The sequence below is a fragment of the Corvus kubaryi genome, unplaced genomic scaffold (genome assembly GCF_017639235.1).
Source record: "Corvus kubaryi isolate FWS band 111438036 unplaced genomic scaffold, C.kubaryi_AGA036_p1.0 37357, whole genome shotgun sequence".
NCBI lineage: Eukaryota > Metazoa > Chordata > Aves > Passeriformes > Corvidae > Corvus > Corvus kubaryi.
Window position 1 is genome coordinate 13940287 of NW_024581117.1, and position 20648 is coordinate 13960934.

The window sequence follows — 20648 nt, forward strand, 5'->3', positions numbered from 1 at the left end:
CATGTCACGCTGCTTCACATGGGCAGGCCCCAGTTTCCACATAGAGCCATGTTACTTGCAGGCATAGGACAGCCCTCAGGGAAGAGATTTTATGTTCACAGCACAGGGTAAGATAGATGGTAGAATTCATATTTGTCTGCAAATAAGTGTAAGTTTCAAGTGTTGTTAAGTGATACAAAATCAGTGGGGTTTTGCCACACTGTTACTTAAGCACGTTCCTTTGCACATCCTGCCCACTCTCTCCTGTGCCCTGCTTGCACTCTGTGTGAAGGAGATGGTGAAGCTCCTCACACACAACCCCTGCAAAACATGTTGCTTTTCCTGTCTCAGTCTGCCAGATCACAGCAGCCTTCAAGGCGTTGTAGTGAAAGTAAGTATTTCAAGAATGTCGAAACAGATGACGTGCCCAGCAGACTATGGCTGCTCCCTTGACTTCATTGCGTCTGGCAGGTACAGAAGTCCTGTTTCTAAACTTGTTTGGAAACTTTATTGAGTCAACTATCAACAATCCTCCTCCTCGTTGTTTTAAAAAAACAATGCAGGACCTGTAAACAAAGATGCCTCTAAGACTCCATGTACCCAGTTTTGAGAACAGAAAAGTTTGGGTTTCATGTCCTACTACTTCTTTAAGTTGTGCTTACAAGGACAATTTAATCTCCCATGCAAAGAAGAATTTGTGTTTTAAATGGCCTTGATCAACAGTACCATTAGTATCTAATTTAAGAGCAATCTCCAGAGAGACTTTTTTTCTCTGACATTGTACTTTTAAAGTAGGGGGAGCCCTGTTTGGATAAAATGAAAAAAAAAACACATGGAGAGGAGAGTGCGCACAAACATGCTTCAGTCACTGGAAGGTTACAGGACAAACTGCCCAAAGCCAGGAGAAGTGAAGTGAAAGCTTGTGCTCCCTCTTCCCTTGTCATTCCTTCATCCCCGGTTATTTATTGAGGGTCTTGGATCAGAAAGATACATTACACACTATCTGTACTGCTGCTACTAAGCCCAACATAACAAGTCAGCAACAGAGCAACAGCCTTACTTTGAATTTCCTTGCTTTTGTTGTTCCCTATCTCAAACTTCCTGCTGTTTAAACTGAAGTTATTTTTGTATGGTTTGCAGGAAGAGTTCCTAAGCTGTGCTTATCGGAAATGTAGGGAGCCTAGACGAGACAATAAAAATGTACAATTACAGCAGTTCCCTATTGTAAAATGGTAGCTTTTATAGCAAAATTATTATTTCCTCCCTGACTGGGGAGGAAGACGTGTCCTGCCCCTATTTGATCAGGGTGGGCCATTAAGGACCTTAACCTTCACGTCAGTCACCATATGAGTCGGTGATCACACAAAGCTTGAGCAGTGAAGGGGCTGCAGGGTGGATGCTTCACCTCCAGAACTCATCTGTGCTTTGCCATATGGAGGGCTCAATGCCCAGGATGTGGCGCTTAACAAGGGTAGCAGGCAGGAGATGTTCAGCTCCTTTGGGTGGACCAAAATCCAGGTCTGCTGGAGCCAGGCAAAAGGTTGCTTGTCTCTCGCACCGCAGCCATGCCCTGGCAGTGCAGCCCCATTCCTGAGGCCTCATCCAGGCACAGCAGTGATGGGGTATTGCTCTGAGGGAGAGCCCTATGGCCACCACATAAATGTGTAGGCACGTCCCCATCCAAGCCACCGCTTAAGTCATTTCTTCATGTGGCCTGGAAGCTGTGAGCTGGAAAAGCATAATCCAGTTACAAATGTGTGGTCCTCTCAATTTCATGTTCAACTCATGCACCATTAGAAGTATGCAGGGAGAGAATATAACTTTAATTTATTAGGATTGCATTTGCCTTTGTGCTCTTCACTGTTTTCCTTCCATCACAATGACATTGTCAGTGTAACAAGACACCAGACAAAATGCTATTAGCCTTAGACTGCACATTTCCTCACAATAGCTGAAACTTCAATCAAAGTATTGCTTAACAGAAACAAAGAGCAGAATGTACAGTTATTAAATATGATTCTCTTTTTTTTCTCCTCCTTGCTTTGCTCATCTGTCTGGTATTTGCCTGTAATTTTATAAGCTCGAGAGACTAGCGATGGTTCTTTGTAAAGGACCTAATGATGGTATTTGGCTGCAAAAGAGAGCTATGAGTTTAAAAAGAAGAAGTTAGGATGACTAACAGACACTGTAACTAATAGGCCAACCAAACAGACAGGAATATTTAAAAGCAGCTGTGAAGAAATAAATCTCTGAGAGGGTTAGATTCATTAGACCATCTCCGATTCCCCGCTCCTGCGACAGACCATAAAGCAGAATTTAGATGATAACTTTCTCGATGCGTCTTATCCTTACAGTGAAGGAAGAAAGAAAACAATAATAATAAAGGAGTCGCACAATGCTGCTGGTTTATGACTGTCTTCTACCACAACATGTCAGAGGAGAGTGACAGCAGTTTTGAAAAGGGCTGTCAGTCAGCTCGATCGCAGATGGGATGCTCTGGTGACCTCTGTGGGTCACAGTTCAGCCGGCTACATAATGGGATGAATAGTGTGAATTGTGCACACAAGCTGTATTAATGGGGGAGCAGAACGAGCCATGGTCCCATTGACGAGAACATACAAAAGCCATGTTTGTAATAGCAGGCACACACACTTACTGAATGTTGACAACTTCATTTTAATCCGGTAATAAAAAAATGTGTGTCCTAGTTAAGCTGTGGCAGTGATTTGCTGCCTACAATAGGGTTTTCTAGTATGCCATTTCTATCATTTTCACACTTTAATGCAGAACTGGGTGTGAATGATCTCCTGTGTGATTACTGAATTTTAAGATAGCTATGCTGGAGAGACTTTAGAGAAGGGAAAGCGTAGGAATAGTGCGTTTTTCTTAGGTGAAGTTGGCTAGCAGGAGAAATTTCTATAGCCTTACTGTTTGTGTCATGAAATCTGCTCTTCTGCATTTGCCTAACTAACTTTGAAAGAGTATATAACCTCAGCATTTAGCTATCTGATCAAGCCACCAGTGCCTCTCATCAGGTTACAAACATCTGCTGTTTTGAAATGCTTTATTGTGACTCTGACAGGGATGGTGTATTTTGTAATATTTCCAGGAGACACTTCTCTTTGTTTGAGCCCAGTACCTGATGTTAGAGCCTTCACGTGCCAGTAAGGTGGTTGGCAAGTCCTTCCCTAAAAGTAGCTGTGTACTGTGCATAACCTTACAAACAGGCTGCTGGAACATGCTGCATTCTTACTACTGTCTGTTGAATCATTTCATTAGGTTTCATCAGAACAAGAGAAGGATCAAGAATCAGCAGACCAGAAAAACTTCCCTGAACACCCGACAGTGGGAGAGATGAAACAACCTGTGCAAGGCCCTCCATCTCTTTCGCCAGAGACAGCTCGGACACTGCCTCTGGAAAAGACAGATGTGACAGAAAACAACACCAACAGTGAGAAAGCCAAGGAGGAGGTTCAGCACTCGTCCTCTTTCTCAAGTATATCCATGTCCCCAGAAGAAGACACTGTGCTGGATGCCACTGTCACAAAACGATTACATCCCCCAGCAGATGCCCTGGAAGACACAAAGCCTGAACAAAGACTACACAAAGCTTTTACTGACAACCTAGAAAGTGAACCTCCAGAAATGCCCTTCACAGCTTTCCCAGTTCATCTGCCCACTCAGAGCGACATGGAAGATGAGAAGCTGCCAGAGATGGCCGATTACATCGCAAACTGCACGGTGAAAGTGGACCAGCTGGGAAACGAAGATATCCACAACGCACTAAAGCAAACGCCCAAAGTACTGGTGGTGCAGAACTTCGACATGTTCAAGGAAAAGGAGCTGTCCGGGTCCGTGAACGATGACTCCACTTTCAGTTACACACCGCTGCTGTACTCAAAAGGTAATCCAGGTATCATGTCACCCCTGGCAAAGAAGAAGCTGCTGTCACAGGTCAGCGGGGCTGCGCTCTCATGTAACTATCCTTACGGTTCTCCTCCACCTTTGATCAGCAAAAAGAAACTCAACAGCAGAGATGAACTGTCCTCAGGCATATCACAAGGTCCCCATGCCCCTAATTCTGATCCTGTAGCAATTAATAGGCCCTCAGTCATACAACATGTACAGAGTTTTAAAACGAAGGAAGAAAGGAAGTCAATTAATGATGTTTTTAAACACGACATGCTAAGTAAACCGGATCCTCAGCGCTGTGATTTTTCAAAACATCACCTCAGTTCTCTTGCCGAGTCGTACCTACCGAAGTCGGATATCCAAGACTGCAAAGATAAAATGAGTGAGAAAAGGGCACTGCAGCACTCCCATGTGCCCACTTTCTTGGCAGATTTCTATTCATCACCTCATCTGCACAGCCTTTATAGGCACACAGAACACCACCTTAATAATGAACAGACATCAAAGTACCTCCCCCGGGACATGTTCAGAGAGTCTGAAAATATTTCTACTTTTACTCAACACAAACACCAAGAAAAACTAAGTTTAAATTATCGCCCATCTTTGCATCAGCAAGAAAAAAAGGCAACAGTGGAGACTTCTTCAGATGATCAGCCAACAGATTTGAGTCTTCCAAAGAGCATACACAAACAGACTGCAAAGGCTCCGGGCTCCAGCCTCCCTCACTCATCCATGGCCCAGCAAGAATGCAAAGGTATCTCCCCGTTCCAGGCTGGAAGCAGCCAGGCGGTGAGCCTAGACTGTAACCCCAAAGCTTGCCGTGTGTCCCCCATGGCCATGACAGCCCCGAAAAAACACAGCGAGTTGCTCCATAGGTCTGGGAAGCAGCAGGCCCAGAGGCTGGAGAACCTGAGGAAGATGGAGGGGATGGTGCATCCTATCATCAGCCGCAGAACGAGCCCTCAGAACGTGGGGGCTGCCCGGCCTCTGAAACGGAGCCTGGAGGATTTGGACAAAGTCATTTCTGAAAAAAAGCTCCGAGCTGTCTCTCCTATACACTTACCAAAGGAGACTCCAGCGAAAGACAAGGTTCCCGACCCAGAGGGGGAAGGCAGCAAGTCAGTGCATGGTCTCCACTCTGGCAGCATGCTGGAAAGCCACAAATTTCCCCTGTCAGCCCCCATCTTCCCAGGCTTGTATCCGGGAAGCCTGTGCACAGGGCTGAACAATCGCCTCCCACCCGGGTATTCTCATCCCCTGCAGTACTTGAAAAATCAGACCGTGCTATCCCCACTCATGCAGCCTTTGGCTCTTCACTCCTTCATGGTGCAGAGACAATTCCTCACGTCCCCTGCAAACTCCCAGCAACTGTACAGACACTTAGCTGCAGCAACACCTGTAGGAAGTTCCTACGGTGACCTTTTGCATAACAGCATTTATCCTTTAGCTGCTATAAACCCTCAAGCTGCGTTCCCACCTTCCCAGCTATCCTCTGTACATCCCAGCACAAAACTGTAAACCCCCTCGCTCACAAAAAAAAGGTCTGAGGAGAAAAGTTCAGTTAGCAACATTCCTCCCCCTGACGATGTCTCGCAGATTTAGCAATCTGTATTTTTGTCAACCAGGATGCAGTCGTATCCCGCCTAGAGGAGCACCTCGGAGTCTGATGGAGAAAGGACTGCTTCTTTAATTCTGGCTCCCACATCAGCCCCCTCACCCCTTATCCCTGCCCTTGCAAAAAAGAAAACCAAACCAAAAAAAAAAAAAAAAAAAAGAGAGAAAAAAAAAACACAGGAAAAAAAAAGAAAAAAATAGTTGGATTTTGCATATGTGTTTTCTGAAAGGACTTGAACATGGTAAGAGCAGATGTTCAAAGGGAGCCTGTGGAAACACAGGCCCAGTCCTGAGCTCACTGAAACCCTGGTGAGGGCTGCATTTGCCTTTCGCTGAGCCAAGGACCGGATGCCGTGCATTGTTGCAAATGAGTCAAGGACTTCAGATGAACCTGGAAAGGAGAAGTGCACCAAGAATCTGTACAATCAGTGGATGTGCTTTTTTGGGTAACTTTTCCTGACTTTAAAGATTCGATCAATGCAATGTATAGTAAAACGGCAATAGATTTTTTCATTTTAACACTATTAGAACAGAATGGTAAACACTGTTTAATTTGACTGTACATATCCACTTCGTAAACTACCAGTGTCACATTTGGTCACAATAATTTATATAGTTTCGTTTGTCCAGTATATTCTGTGCTCTTTATGTTTGTTTTTTTTTGTTTTGGGTTCTTTTTTTTTTTAAATTAAACAGTATCATTTTATCTGCAACTTTTTTAAAGGCTGTGGCTGTCCTAATTTCTTTTTTATTACGTGTTTGTAATTTTTCCAGTTTCTTTATACTTTTGAGCAGCGTTTTTGTTTTGTTTTTGTGGTAACGTTTACTGTTTACAAACTGAAGCAACTGGTTCAGATTAATCTTAATGGTTATAAACATACTGTAGGTGATGTTATGGTGCAAGGATGCGAACAAGGTTCCTTTCCTCACGGCCCACCCCTGTGAGGTGCTGAGCACCTCTTGCCCTCCTCCCATTGTTGTGATGGCTCCTACGCCGCTTCTCCCCACCCACCGAGCTTTGCTTTCCTGTATCGTGGTCTGTGAATTTGTCGAGCGTTGTACTTAATCTTACCTAGGCTGTGAAACCCTCCTGCCTACCAGAGAAGTGGTCTAGAAAACAAAACCTCCCTAATAAGCTGCTGGATGACAAAGGAGTGCAGAAAACGGATTTGTGTTTTGTGAGAATGTTGAGAATTTCAGAAGTTGTGAGAGGAGCCAGTGTGGATTTGAATCAGAGGCTCACAGGTTGGGTCCTGTGCCTCATGATGGGTAGGGGGTTCCGTGCAGTGGTCGGGATGGTCCTTCCACACTCCTACAGGGATCTCGGCTTCTCCCTGGGCATCCTTTTGCAGGGGGAAAGCCCAGGCATGGAGAGGCTGGATTTTCCTGATGAAAGAGCTTCCCTGTGGGTGTATGTTCACTTTGCAGGACGTCACCACCATGCAGCTGAGCACAGACATTGATAAAGCGAAGTGTCACTTGGAGGCTTTATGCAATGTGAAAATTGGTTGTGGTTCAAACGATCTCAGTTACTGTTCAAAGACAGCGTACTCGATATGAAAAGAAAAAAACAGAAACTACTAAGAAACACTTTGCATGCTAGGCATGTCATTAAATTTTCCCATGATATGAAGCCAAATACAATATATAATGTATCATACTTAATATCCAAAGGTGGAAACCAGAATAGTATACTCGTCTACTGTTAAAAATCCAGCTTCTTCAATTAAATACTTTATATTCCTGTGGTAAAACTATATTTAATTGATTGATAAACAGACTAGTAGAACTTGGAACATGAATGTGCCAGTGCAGAGTATCCTACTGCTCCACAAGTCATACAGGAAACAGAACCGCAGGCTCATCCAGGCAGAGGCCACAGTGTGGAGGACATCTCTAGTAAAGTTGCACTAGATTTGAATCACATAAGAATCAGGGGTTTGGGGACAGGGGGGAGGAGGGCGGGGGGAAAAGGGGTAGAGAATATAAAAATCTACAGCAAACACAGAAGGTTGTCGTGTGTTTGGCAAAGCAAATGTTTCTCCTTGTTTTGGTTGTGTGTTCTGGAGCTGTGCATTTGTTTATGCAAAGTGTCCAATGTCCTTTTGGTTACGTCCTGTTGGAGTTTGCTGGTAGGCTTTTTGGAGCCATGCTGAGGCAGCACAGGGCTGGGGGACAGGGAGAGCGGAGGAGGGCTCCTCGCTTGCCCCATGAGGAGACTGGCCACTGCCGGGTGGGGAAGCTCATAATATACTGGGCAAAACATCAGGGCTGAGGAAAAGAAATGGTGGCATAAACCCCCAATAGAAGCGATGCATTATTTGTTTAAGAACTCTTTTAACAGAAATCTTGGAAATCTTTCAACAGACTGTTGAATTCTTCATTGGCTGAAAAGTCGTCTTTTTTTTTTTTTCTCAGTGTCTTAAATGGGGCTTTGTTTGCATTGTTTGAGTTCAAGGGGCCTTATTATTGAATGAAATTGCACAAGCCTTTCTTTGTGCAATCAGACCATTGTTATTGGTAGGTTTGTAAAGGAAACTGCAGAATCTAATTGCCAATAGAGTCATAAATCTATTTGCTAGGAGCCAGTTCCAAGAAATGTTGCAATTCAAACGCACTATGTCCAGGATGCATTAGGGATGCTAAAGGTTGAGAGATCCAAAGGAAAAGGCCCAGCAGCAAACGGCTCGTGTGTAGCTTCTGGCCACACTCTGTGCCAGGCCTCACCAAGCACACGGGAAGTAGGGCCTGATTCCCAGTGTGATCATGCCCCTGGCCAGGTGGGGTGGGAGCAGGCCAGCAGTTTGCAGCAGGTCGGTCGTGGCTGCGAGCTGGCCTGGTGCAAAGAGCTTGCCCAGTGGGTTCGTGCCTGGGAAGTAGTTTGTCCCAGTAGCAGAGAAGGTGGCTTGGCAGCAGCTGGAGCTCAAGCAGGGCACAAGTGCTGTGCTGCCTCTGCCAGCACCTCTGCCCTGTTTGGGGAGACGTGGGGCTGCCGGCTCCAGAGACCACGATGGGAGTCCCTTGCCCCCACCGCCTGCTCGCTTCCTTTGCAGCGATCAGTGAGGTCGCATCTGGTCCAGTTTTGCGATTGTGGTGATTTTGATGAGCAGTGGGACTTCCTGCACTGGTGTGAGGCGGGTGGCACTGGCAGCGCTGCCACGAGCGCTGTTTGCTGTACATGTGGTTGATATTTCGTTAGTTCTCTTCCTCCTCCTCCCCTCTCCCCCCAGCCCCACAGTTTTAAATACGTTCTAATAATGGCAGCATAATCTACTAGCTGTTTATACTTTTTTAACTTTTCTTTTGTTGTAAATATTGTATACTTTTTGTGATTCAAGTTATGTAGCCTATATGCTCTGTAAGGTGATGATTTGTATATATAAAAATGGCCCAGTAATATTATATAGTTTCCCATTTAAAAGGTTATTGAGTAACCTTTGCGTTAGTTTAAACACTACCAGAAATAAAGCTGAGCCAACTATAAACACTCAATTTTTGTATGTTTTCCAAATTGTACTTATTAATGCTTTTGATACTGTATTATGTGCCAATAGTTTCCCAATCACATAGCAGGCAAAAGATATTTTGTACTTTTTGATCCACTGTAATATTTAATAAAAAATGTTACTATCTGTTCCCTTTTGTGTTTGATTAATAATTCTGTAAACAGCCCTTATCGCATTGGATTACATATTATCCCATCCGACCTTTCAGCCCTCTTATATTGGCTTTTCTAGAGAAAGTATCTCCTCCTGCAAATGATTAGATTAAAGAAATGGAAGTTTGCAATTTCCTCAAGGAGGGAGAGACAAGATCTTCAGTCAGTGCCCCTCTATTTTTGCAGTGTGCTGGCATTAAAGTGTGGCTGTGATCATGCTGACTATAGGAATAGCTTTTGAGAGGATTACTTCCATGCTTAGCCAGTGGCTCCAGTACCAAATTTGCTCCATTTGCATCTCAGAGTAGGATTTTTTCTACCAGTACTGCAGGCTTGAGCTGGGATCTGAAGATCGCCCCCTCTTCTTCCCAGCTCACACTTGGGCAAGGTTCTGGAGTCCTGGAGTTAGATGCTCACTGGTAATTTCGCTGATGATGCTGGGTCCAAAGAGCCCCCATAAATCTGGGAGCCCTTTGAGAACACATTAGCACAACAAATGCTGTTATGCTCCTGGTCTCCATACGTGGGAAAATCATTTGGGTGTGTGTAGGTCAGGCCTGGGTACTCCCCTTGCCCAGAACAGCTCAGCAGCAGGACAGGAATGCCCAGTAGCCAGCTGCTAATCCCACATAGTTGCTTAACTCCGTGGTTCTGGGGCAGGTATGCAGCAGGGAAGTTTCCCTCCCCCATCCGTGGTGGTCCAGGATCTGAGGCCGTGAATGGTCGTGGAGGCTGCTACGGCTTTATGCTTTCTCCCTGTGCTGGGTGCATGGCCAGGCAAGCACAGAGCACTTTCACAGCACTGTTCGATGAGGCTTTCAAATACATGCTGTGGTCTCAAAAACAACCATTTCCTCCTCTGTGTGCTGCGAAATAGCAGCTTGAGGAGGAGAGCCAGCCACTGGGCATGTGTGAAGGATGCAGCACTGTTGAATCATAGAATCAGAATATGCTGAGTGGGAAGGGACCCGTCAGAATCATTAAGTCCAGATCCTGGCCCTGTGCAGGGCACCGCAAGAGTCACACCCTGTGCCTGCGAGCATTGTCCAAACACCATGAACTCTGACTTGGTGCTGTGATCACTTCCTATATGTGAAGCTATGGGGGGAGAAGATGGGGCCTTGTAGCAAACCTTTTTCCCCATCCACTTCTGTCTTTGCCAAGCTGAGGCATCTTCTTTTTTTTATGGTGAAAATGCAGCCAGCCGGTGAACACCTGAAAGAGGTGAGGGAAATGCGGACACGTGGATGCTGGCCTTTGCAGGAGATGCTGAGATGGCCAAGGCAACTGGGTTTCCAGCACCATGCTTGCTTCCTTGGGTTTTTTAGCCCTTCCTAGTTTGTGGATTAACATATGCCAGCACTGCCTGTTCCTGCTGTGCCAGGTGTGCCTGTTGGGCTGCCCTATCCACTCCTCAGAGTGTGGCCAGGAAGAAGACCCCAGGAGCAGCACCCTGGAGTTTTTCATACCCAGATCAGCCTGGCCTGTGAGTGGCACTGAGGCACAGCAGACTCCAATGGCTGGGCTGGGCACTTCCCAGTGAGTTTGCTGGGGGTCACTTGGGGGTCAGTGCACCCACAGCTGGGCAAGCAGCAGAGCACAGTAGTCCCTGCAGGATTCCCCTGCCCTGGATGGATCTCAGGGAAAGTGGCTCAGCAGCAGCTGCATTACCTGGCAGCCTTTTGGGGCCAATCATAATCTCATGGTGATGCCAGCCTGTTGGGAATGGGGCCCTTCCTCTGTCTCTCTGCCTCACCAGCAGTGTCTCTGCTCCATAAAATTTCAGGAGCGTTTTTTAGCAAAGTTTCTGCTGCTAGGAGGAGCTGATCACACACAGACATCACTGCTAATCCTCAGTGGCACTGTAATTGCTCTCAGAAATTCAGTGCTCACCCACAGGCTTTCCAGGAATATCAGACACCTTTTGCTCTTCCCAAAGCAAAAACAATAAAGCCTGTATGTTTGCCTTCCCAAATTCGGGCACACTCACAACTGAAGTGCTATGGGTATATATCGCCTCTGCAGCTGAAGAGAAACATGGGAGGATTTGGTGGCCTTGAGGAAAACAAAAGGAGTGGCCCCCAAAGCATCCCCAGTCTGCCTGGACCTGTAGCTGCTAAGGGTTTGTATTCCTGCAGGAGAAAGCTGTGTCTGTGGCCAGGCGGCATCCCCTGCTGCCCCCTGTGCAGGTGCTGCGTGTCCAGCGAGGAAGCAGGGATACAGCTTAATCTGTGCTTTCATTTAGCTTTTCAATTTGTCCTTTACGGGATTAAAGAAGAGTATTCACGATGTCAGATGCTCCATCTAGTGCTCACCTGAGGAACGAGCCCCCCAGGTCGCAGGCCAAGCCTGGGGCCAGAGGTGCCCTGTCGTGGTTGTTTGGGCATTGGGGATGGGACCCTCCACAAGAGCCAGGAGACTAGGGACGAACATGCCCAAAACTGGGTTAGACAAATTCATGAAGACTTTCGCGGCTGCTGAAAAAGCAGTAGTTTGGGTAAAAGTACTGCCTTCAGGAGACCCACAAGTCCTGAGTGGTGGCAGCTGTGAAGACCTCCCTGTGCTTGCCAGGGTGAGGGGTGCCTGTGGGGCCAGCACGTGTGCCCTATCCTTGGGTGCTGCACCATAACATGGGCACAAAAATCCTGGTAGCTCCCTCCTGCTGCTGCTGCTCCTGGGGACGGAGCAGCTCAACAGCTGCTTGGTTTTGGTGATGGGCATAGAAGCATTTAACAAATTGTCTTGGGTGTGAGGGCTGCTCTCCTGGGAAATTAGGTGGCTGAGGATGCCGGGCCTATGAGGGGCTACTTTAATAAAGGAAGAAAGAGGGGGGAAACCCACTGAACTTGCAAATGTTGCTCAGTTTGCTCTGCAATTTAGTCAGGACAGGAAAAAAAACCCACCCCACCCATAGTTGAGGCAGTCCCCATCCCCTCCTCTGCTGCAGGCCATGCCCCAAGGCATGTGAGATGCCATCCCGTGAGGGGCTGCCATGCCATGACTGGACCCTGTAAGGGGCTGCCATGCTGTGAGGGGATCCCGTGAGGGGCTGCCATGCTGTGAGGGGCTGATGTGAGGGGCTGCCATGCTGTGAGGGGCTGATGTGGCATGAGGTGATCCCGTGAGGGGCTGCCATGCTGTGAGGGGCTGATGTGGCATGAGGTGATTCCATGAGGGGCTGCCATGCTGTGAGGGGCTGATGTGGCATGAGGTGATTCCGTGAGGGGCTGCCATGCTGCGAAGGGCTGCCATGAGGGGCTGCCATGCCATGAGGGGCTGCCATGGGGGGCTGCCATGCTGTGAGGGGCTGCCAGGCCGTGAGGGGCTGCCGTGCTGTGAGGGGCTGCTGTGAGGGGATGCTGTGAGGGGCTGCCATTCCATGAGGTGATCCATGAGCGGCTGCCATGCTGTGAGGGTATGCTGTGCCATGAGGTGATCCTGTGAGAGGCTGCCATGGCGTGAGGGGCTGCCATGCTGTGAGGAGCTGCTGTGAGGGCACTGCTAAGCCATGGCATAGCAGTATGCTAGGCTGCAATGCAATGGAGCAAAACTTCCCATCTTGCACAAGCTGGTGAGAGCTGCTCTTTAGCCATTTTGGTGCCAAAATTGTTTGTTTGTTGAAACAGGTGTCTCATGACCTCCAGGGGCTTGGGCACACTGGAAATGGCCCCCCCTCCCCATGCTGGGAGACACCAGAGGGCTGAGGAGAAGCCCAAGTTTATTTTGGGGCCACCATACAGAGGTGCGGGAGCTGCAGTGTTGTTGGGCAATGCCATGTCCCTTCCATGAGGCAGGCACCATGACAGGGCTAAGCTGTGGAAGTGCTGGGATGGGGAGCAGGAGGCAAAGATGAGGGGCAGCCATGCTGCACTCCCAGCAGACATTCCAACTACTAAAGGATACACAATGGACACAGTGGGGTCTCACACCATGAGGATGAAACTACTGCACCTCTGTCATTCTGTGGATGATTCATGGATACACCTAAACACAGGTAAGTTGAATTTGCAGGCAGCCCAGGTGTGTGTAAGCAGGGGAGCAGTGAATATCTGCAGTGAGAGGTGCTGGCTGGTGTTGCTCAGAGCAGAATTCAGCTCCTGTAACCTAAACACTATGTGTGCACCCAGCTGGGGTTCAGCCAGTGCTGGTCTGGGGAGGGAAGCCCAGGGAGTGCTAAACTCCTCAACTGCTCTGCACATGGGTGTCTACACCCCACTGAGCTCCCACTGGAGTGGCTGGGATCTTGACATGATCAGCTTGTGTGGTTACCTGAGCAGGTGATGGCCATGTGGCTCCCCTGGGCTGGTGTCCTGCTCTAGCATCTCCAGTGTCCAGTGCCAAGGGGAGGAATTACCAGGCTGCTGGCAAAGGAGGCATGCATGGGGGCTTCATCTTCCCCTGGCACTGCCTCCTGCACCTCTGCCCAAACCCTCCATCCTCTGCAGGGCTCTCTCATGTTTTTTGGCAGTGATTTTGTCTGCAAGCTCCCCAAAATACAGCCAGGCAAACCAAGCTCTCTCCCTCTGCCCCCCGCCAGTGTCTGTGGAGCTCTCAAATGAAGAATAAAGCCATTTGTTTCTAATTATATTTGGCAGACACTCAGAGAATTTAGGACTAAAGCATGCAATTTTTTTTGTTCCTGATTAAAGTACTTGACCTCATAAGCAAAAAGCAAAGATTTCAACACACCCCCACAAGTAGGCTAGGAACGAACTGCAGAGAAAAGACCAAAAAAGAAAACTCCCTTTGCTCTAGATACACAAAATAATTCATTATGAAACAAAAGGCAGAATATTTAGTGCATCACCCAAGCTCGCCTAGGGCTCAGCTAACCGCCCAATTACTGCTTTTAGAGCTCTTACTCCAAGCAAAGGCACACACAGTGAAGTCCCACATGCCCCATTGAGCCCACGGCATGCGCATGGCCAAGTCCCGTTTGCTGCCTGCAGGAAGAAAGTGCCTTTCCCGGGACCATGCCAGCTTGCCTGGCTCTGGTGCCCAGCTGGCAGGACACTGGGCTAGGGAAGAGTGACAGTGGGCATGTGAGTTGTCATCATCATCTTTTTTTCCCTATATTCCCAGGCTGAAATAGTTTTTACCCATCAGGTGCAGCATGCTTGGTGGCTAATTTCAAGCAGCAGCTGCCCTGGGGTGGCCGGGAGCGGCAGACCCTTGTCCCTGCCTTCCACACAGCAGCATCCAGCTCCCATCTTTGCTATTTTTCCCGGCTTTCATACAGCACAAGGATGTGTCGCAACTGCAGAAGATTCAGTTGGCTCCCAACCAAGAGTAATAGCAATGATCTTGATGGCATCCTTTAAAATAGCAGAGAAACCAGCTCAAACAGAAATTAACTACCCTGTGAGGTTCCGTGGTCCATAAAATACTTCCCCCGGCTCCATGGTTTTAAAATAACATGAAAGAAATGCGTTCCATAAAAAGTAGTTAACTAGCATACAGATTTTTTTTTAGCCATAATTCTGAGAGTCATACCCAAACAAAATAGCTATACAGGCATTAAATTATACATTAAAGAAGGCTGATAAAGACAGTGAATTACAGAGCTACCATATAAGATTTCAGATATACAGATAACAGCATTATTAACATTTCTATTAAAGGTGACCTACAAAAAAGGGACAAAAATAATCTGTGATGCTTCTGATTTTTCATGATGCAGGAGAAATGGCTCCAGCCCAACTGCCACCTACTCCCTGCTATCATCCCTGCTTTCCCTGCTATCATCCTTGCTTCCCCTCCTCTTCCTCTCCTCCAAAAATTAATGGAGAACAGAGGGTTGCTTTCTGCTGGGACAGCAAAGAGCTAGGCTAATGTTTCACCTGAAAAACTTCCTTAGAGGACATAAAATGGATGCTTTTCTCAGTGCTTACCCAAAACAGTGAGATGATGAATTTTCAGTGGAGAGATATTTTTTCTCTCTGTTTGACAGGTACCAGGGCTTTGACCATGGCAAACAAAGGCAGCAATGGGTACAGGTGGCTGCAGTGGAGCTGGGGGATGGCTCCTCGTGGAGGGCTTATTCTGCATCACCCTCCAGTGGTTCTTTCCCTGAGGGTTCCCCAGTTCCTCAGAGGTTGGTCCTCTGCTTCAGCTCTCCCTCAGGTGGGGGTACCACCTGCCTCACCCCTCCAGCCACCTGCAGGATTTCATATTGCCTGTGGGCAATACAAAATATATAATTAGAGATATCGTGAAATGTTAAATATATGTTTATATAGGTAAATATAAATACAAAAATATAAATATTAAATATATTAAAATAATTTCTATATTTGTACAAATAATATATTTTTTCCCTGTAGGTTTAAATACTTATATAGATAACTATATACACTTTCATTGTATAAATATGTAATGTAAATATATAATTACCTCTGAGACTGCTGCTCCTCTGTCCCTGGTGGCTGGGATTGTTTATCAGGTTATTTGGTTGCTCTTAGTTTCAAAATTTATATGCAACTGACGAATAAATTGCTGTACATGGGCACACACAGAGCACCCCAGCCCTGCACCAGTAGCACATCTGTGGGTGATCAGGCTCGCGAGATGGCGATGCCCAATGTGTTTGCTTTTCCTGCCGCCGCCGGGTTTGGCTGTTGGGGCACTGCCGCCACCCTGTTGGGGTCCCCCTCAGCCACCCTTGCTGTTTGAGGCACTTTGGCTGCATGGGAGCTGAATTGCTGGTGGAGAAAAATAGTCGTTAAGGAGTAAAAAATATTGATTTATATAAAATACCAATATGCAGAGAGGGGGAGAGAGAGTTCATGTGTGCATGCCCTAAAGTACTGAGAACTCGGCATTTGTCATGAGAGCAGTGGGGTTAACAGGACCACTGGCATTTTTGCACCAGAGTGGCTTTCCACGAGAGCTGGTGATGGTTTCTTGTGGCAATACTATCCAGAAATTAAGAATTTGGCTCTGTTTTTCCTGATCTTTTGGTACAGTTTTCACAGGCTTGACAGAAAGCAGGTGAGGAGGATTGGGTAGAGGTGGTTTACTGTGTAGGGCAGCTGTCAACAGAGCCCACCCAGCTCCTGCTCTTGCCCTGCCCTAGGATTGAACACCAGCACTTTGGAGTAGCACACCTATCTGTGAGTGGTGTCCGCCCCGCTCTTTTGCTGCAAACTGAACACCTCTTCCAGCTTGGAGCTGGAATCCCATTCTGGTGCATCATTGTGGCAGCAATGATCCTGCCACTATAGCCCATCCACAGCCAGGGTTAGGGGAGCTTGCCGAAGTGTGAGGGCTGGGTGATTTTGTAGAAGCTTCTCTGTGAATTTGGGCTTAAGGTTATTAATAAACCATGACTCCAGGTTTCCAACTGTAGCCTGTTTTTCTATACCTTTATTATCTGCTTTGTGGTAAGCAATGGGTGACCTGGGAGCCAGGTGGCCGCAGGGTGGTCATGTGGCCCATCCAGCAGCCTGCCTTCAACAGCCATGAGACATCCTTTGGAGAAATACCCTGTGAAGTGTTTTGTCCAACACTTCTTTTAATACTTACAAAATGTGTCCTCCATCAGCAAATCCAGAGAAGGCTGCCATCGCATGCCGCAGCGGGGCAGCCGTCTGCTTTGCCACCACGGACATCTTGTCTCAGGACATTATAATCACACCATAAAATCCTGGTCCCTGCTGAAGGGCAAGGGAGGGGATGTACAGTAAAAACTGCTGTTTGGTTCTTTCATTTACTATAACTGTAGAATTAGACAAAACCCCATTTCATCTGGTGTGAAAACAGGAAGCCAGCACTACATTTTCCCATCTGGAATGATACTGCAGCCCAACCAAACACTACCCATATGATATAAAATAAACTTGAAATAATAAAGTCTGACAATAACCCATTACATTATGAGTTTACCTGTGTGATATCAGGCAAATCTCTTTTGGTGTGGACAGGTTTCTGATCTAAACCAGATTTCCTACAAGGCAGCTGAAGATGCTCCTCTTCTCCAAACTAGTACAAAACACATGAAAATGGTACACAAGAAAAGTCTGAACTGCAGCAAAGGAGCTGGCCTCTGAAGCAAGAATGGGAAGGTAGGAGTGCCAGTTCATTAAGGTGTTATGTATGTCAATGAGAAGGGAGTTTTGCTCCTACTGAGTGTGACACGAAAGGCATTAAGGTTTCACCTCCTTAGAGTAGTGCTGTCCTGTGCAGCAGTAGACTCTGACCCCACCAGTCTCCAGCCACCATGCCCTGAGCCACCAGGGAATGGCGGGACTCTGAGAAAGCAACCATTATCCCCACAGTCTCTCCGTCTTCCCCTGCATATTCTGCTTTCAGCTGCTAATGGAGATGGAGGAACAACTCCAAGAGTAGAGCCACCAGTTGTATTTTCCACTGGCTGCAGTTGGAGTGTGTGTTTATTTATCCCCTTCTCTCTTCACTGGTGTGCAATAGCTCTGCTCAGAAGCATCTGTTCTTCATTTAAAGCCAGTGTTAAGCTGCTTTGCTACAGGATTGATGGAGCCAGAAGGAGGTCAAATGATTTATCCAAGTTCGGAGAAAGTCCCACTAAATAGCTCGTCTATAGCACCTATTGATTATTGGCCCTCCTCCGTTCAGAAGAATTATGTCGATCAAAGAACTGAAATCCACATGATAGGGAACAGCAGTTCCCTACTCAGTCTAGATTTGTCTTTTTGGATGAGCCCTTATAAGGCTGTGGATTGAAAACCCCAGAGAAGGCCAAAAGAGCTGTATGCTATTAGAATACGGCTACATCTCCATATGGATCAGGCACAAAGGAATTACAGCCACATGCTGGATACTTCAAACAAAGCAAAAAGGTTACCTGGACTAGAAATCCAGTGGCCCCTCCATCTCTGGTGGGCTGGATGGGGGCTCTGCACTCCTGCTGCCATCACCACTCTTCAATGCTGCTCTCTCTCTGATGGAGCAGGGTTTGGATATGTTACTAATTTTCATCTTTATTATTTTTTTCCAAAACCAACTTTTATATATATATATATATATATATATATATAAAGCTCTGCCTGTGTTAATTAGGCCTCTTGGAAGCAAGTTGTATTTGCTGAAACAATGCAATATAGTACATGATGCCGTGATGGCTGCACTGCTTCTGCCCAGGCTGGTTGCTCCACAGGGCTGTGGTTATTCCCATGTGCCAGATCATCCAGAGCTGCATAGGACAGCCCTGTGCAGTTCCCTGCTGTAGCATGTGGACACTGCCTCACCTGACCAGCACAGAAAATGCAGCCAGAAAGTTAGCACCAATGGGCCTCAGCCATGTGAGAATTGCTTCATCAACACAGCCATCCTCACCAGGTGAGCAGCCCACAGCTTTGGCATTGGGATAACCAAGATAGAAGGTCATAAGAAATGAAAAAGTTGTGCTCATGCCATTTAGTTTCAGTTTCCTTATGTAATTCAGAAAGGAGGAAGAGAAGAAAGAATGAACATGTCACTTCTTGGATTCACCCAGCTGAGAAGCAATGGGCAGATGAAGAAGTTGGGTGTCACATTTCACAAGCCTGACTGTTCGGGCTCCTGCTGTGTGTGCCTTAATAGGTGGCTGGCAGTGTTAAAACTTATGCATACATGTATGCACACAATAGATTGCATAAACACTACAATTTCAGCCGCAAGTTAATGGTATGATTATTACCTGGAAGGAGTATGAATGCAATCTGTTCCTCCACTCCTCCCGTTCACAGGCCCTGAATTACATTCTATAACTGGCGTGGCAGCTTCTCAAACACTCTCTTTTAGATCATACTGACCTGTAACATTTTGATCTGGCTCCTGAACCTGTTCAGAAAGGTTTGCAACCTCCGGAAGGTTGTACTGAGGAAAGTCACCATGCTGCACAACTCAGCACTTTGGAGGAGTTCAGGTGTGATTTCTGTCTGCAAGCTAAGACATTCCATGCTCAGGTATCATCTCTGCCCATCTCTTCTGATTATAACCAATTCTTCTGTCAGTTACCCTGCACCACATCATGCAGGAGAGCTTCTGTGATCCATCCTGGGCAACTGCAAGCTTGTGCTGCCTACAAAGGTGATCATGTAAGAACTGTGCTTCGCAGTGACCTGGCTTCTCCTGGCTTTTACCATCCAGGTTAACCTGGTGTTTAACCCCCTTGTGTTAAAGGGAGTTTGGCAATGAAGGGGCTACTTTATGGAGAGTGAAAGGATATTATTCACATCCAGTATTTAGTATGGAGACAATTCATTGCAAATGACAAATATCTCACAGCTGATCCAGGCACTTCTCTGCTGGACTCTGTCCAGAGAAAAAGACTTGCTAAGGTCTTCCAATGATTTCTAATTTCAGGCAGCTTGGAGGCACCCTCAATGCAGTTTGGCTTGTGCTCACCTCTCTAGGAGCACAGGCCCCACCCCACCTGTCCCCAGCCACAGTGAGAAATCTGATCAGAGTCAGCCTTCCCAGGAAAACTTGGATTCATCCAATACTGTGCTCCTGGAGTTGTGGAAAACCAGATTTCACTGTAGCGCCCTGGTATGTGGCCCCACTCCCTGGCTGTCCCTGTGCCGGGCGCTGTTGCCCTTCACGGCCCCTCCAAGCTGTGCTGCAGGCAGGACCCACCTCTCGCAGCCAAAACCCCTCCAGCTGGTCCCGAGTTACACAGGCCGGGCTTTCTGTGTTCTTCGTACGTGTGTGAACAGGCCTCGCCTGGAGCCTGCGGCCATGGGGGCGGTGTAAATGAAAGCTTAAACGCGGCCATTCTCATTAAAGGATATGCCGAGTGAGGTGTGCTGCGGCTTATGCAATCCTGCTTTGAACGAGCGCGAGGAATTAATAGAATTCTCATAAATCTTGATCGTTTCACTTTCATTAAGGGCTTTTATTATCCTTTTTTAAATTTTGTTTGCTTTTTTTTTTCTCCCTCCATTAATCATTCTCTTGTTCTGAAGTTCCTCTCTCCAGTGAAGGAGAATTAAAAAGCTCTGCTTGGCAGAGCCAGTGAACCGCACCAGCTGCATACTAACAAGGATGAGGATGGCTCTCAAGCAATGTGTGGGCAAAGGAAGGATGCATCCACTCAATGCAGCATGTAGCCTTCCAAGAAAGCTTGGATGCTCCTTGTGAGCTGTGCAGCTATCTGGAATAACCTGGTCCTAACCCCTGCCTCATTGGGTTGGGGGATACTATCGTGAGCTTCGTGACATTTGGCCGTCTATGTCATGCTCCGGCTGTCTCCGACTGTCATGCAGTCCTGCAATCAGCCATGGTTTTGTGTATATGATCTACTGTCTGGCTACCTTGATCACTTCTAGAAGGTTGAGTACCTTAAAACACTCTCTTAGGAAACCACTGTCCTTAATTACTATAGCAGGAAAAGCAGAGGTGTGTGGGGGGGGAGGCATAGGGAATCAGGGGAGCTCACTGTGACACTAGGAGCCATCCAAGGGAAAGAAGAGTGGGACAGGCCCTGAAGTAACCCACAAAGGAGATGGGCTTGGAGGGATGCTGG

The 20648-nt window shown here is 47.1% G+C and overlaps 1 protein-coding gene across 3 annotated transcripts in view; it reads left to right on the plus strand.

The window, feature by feature from the left end:
- The window catches only part of ARID5B (AT-rich interaction domain 5B), a 117533-nt gene extending 108391 nt beyond the window's left edge, over positions 1-9142 (plus strand). For all 3 annotated transcript variants that reach the window (XM_042033363.1, XM_042033364.1, XM_042033365.1), the window contains one exon: positions 3259-9142. In XM_042033363.1, coding sequence (XP_041889297.1) covers positions 3259-5409 — 2151 coding nt within the window. In that variant the 3' untranslated portion in view covers positions 5410-9142. The remainder of the gene's footprint in view (positions 1-3258) is intronic.
- The last annotated feature ends 11506 nt before the right edge of the window (positions 9143-20648 follow it).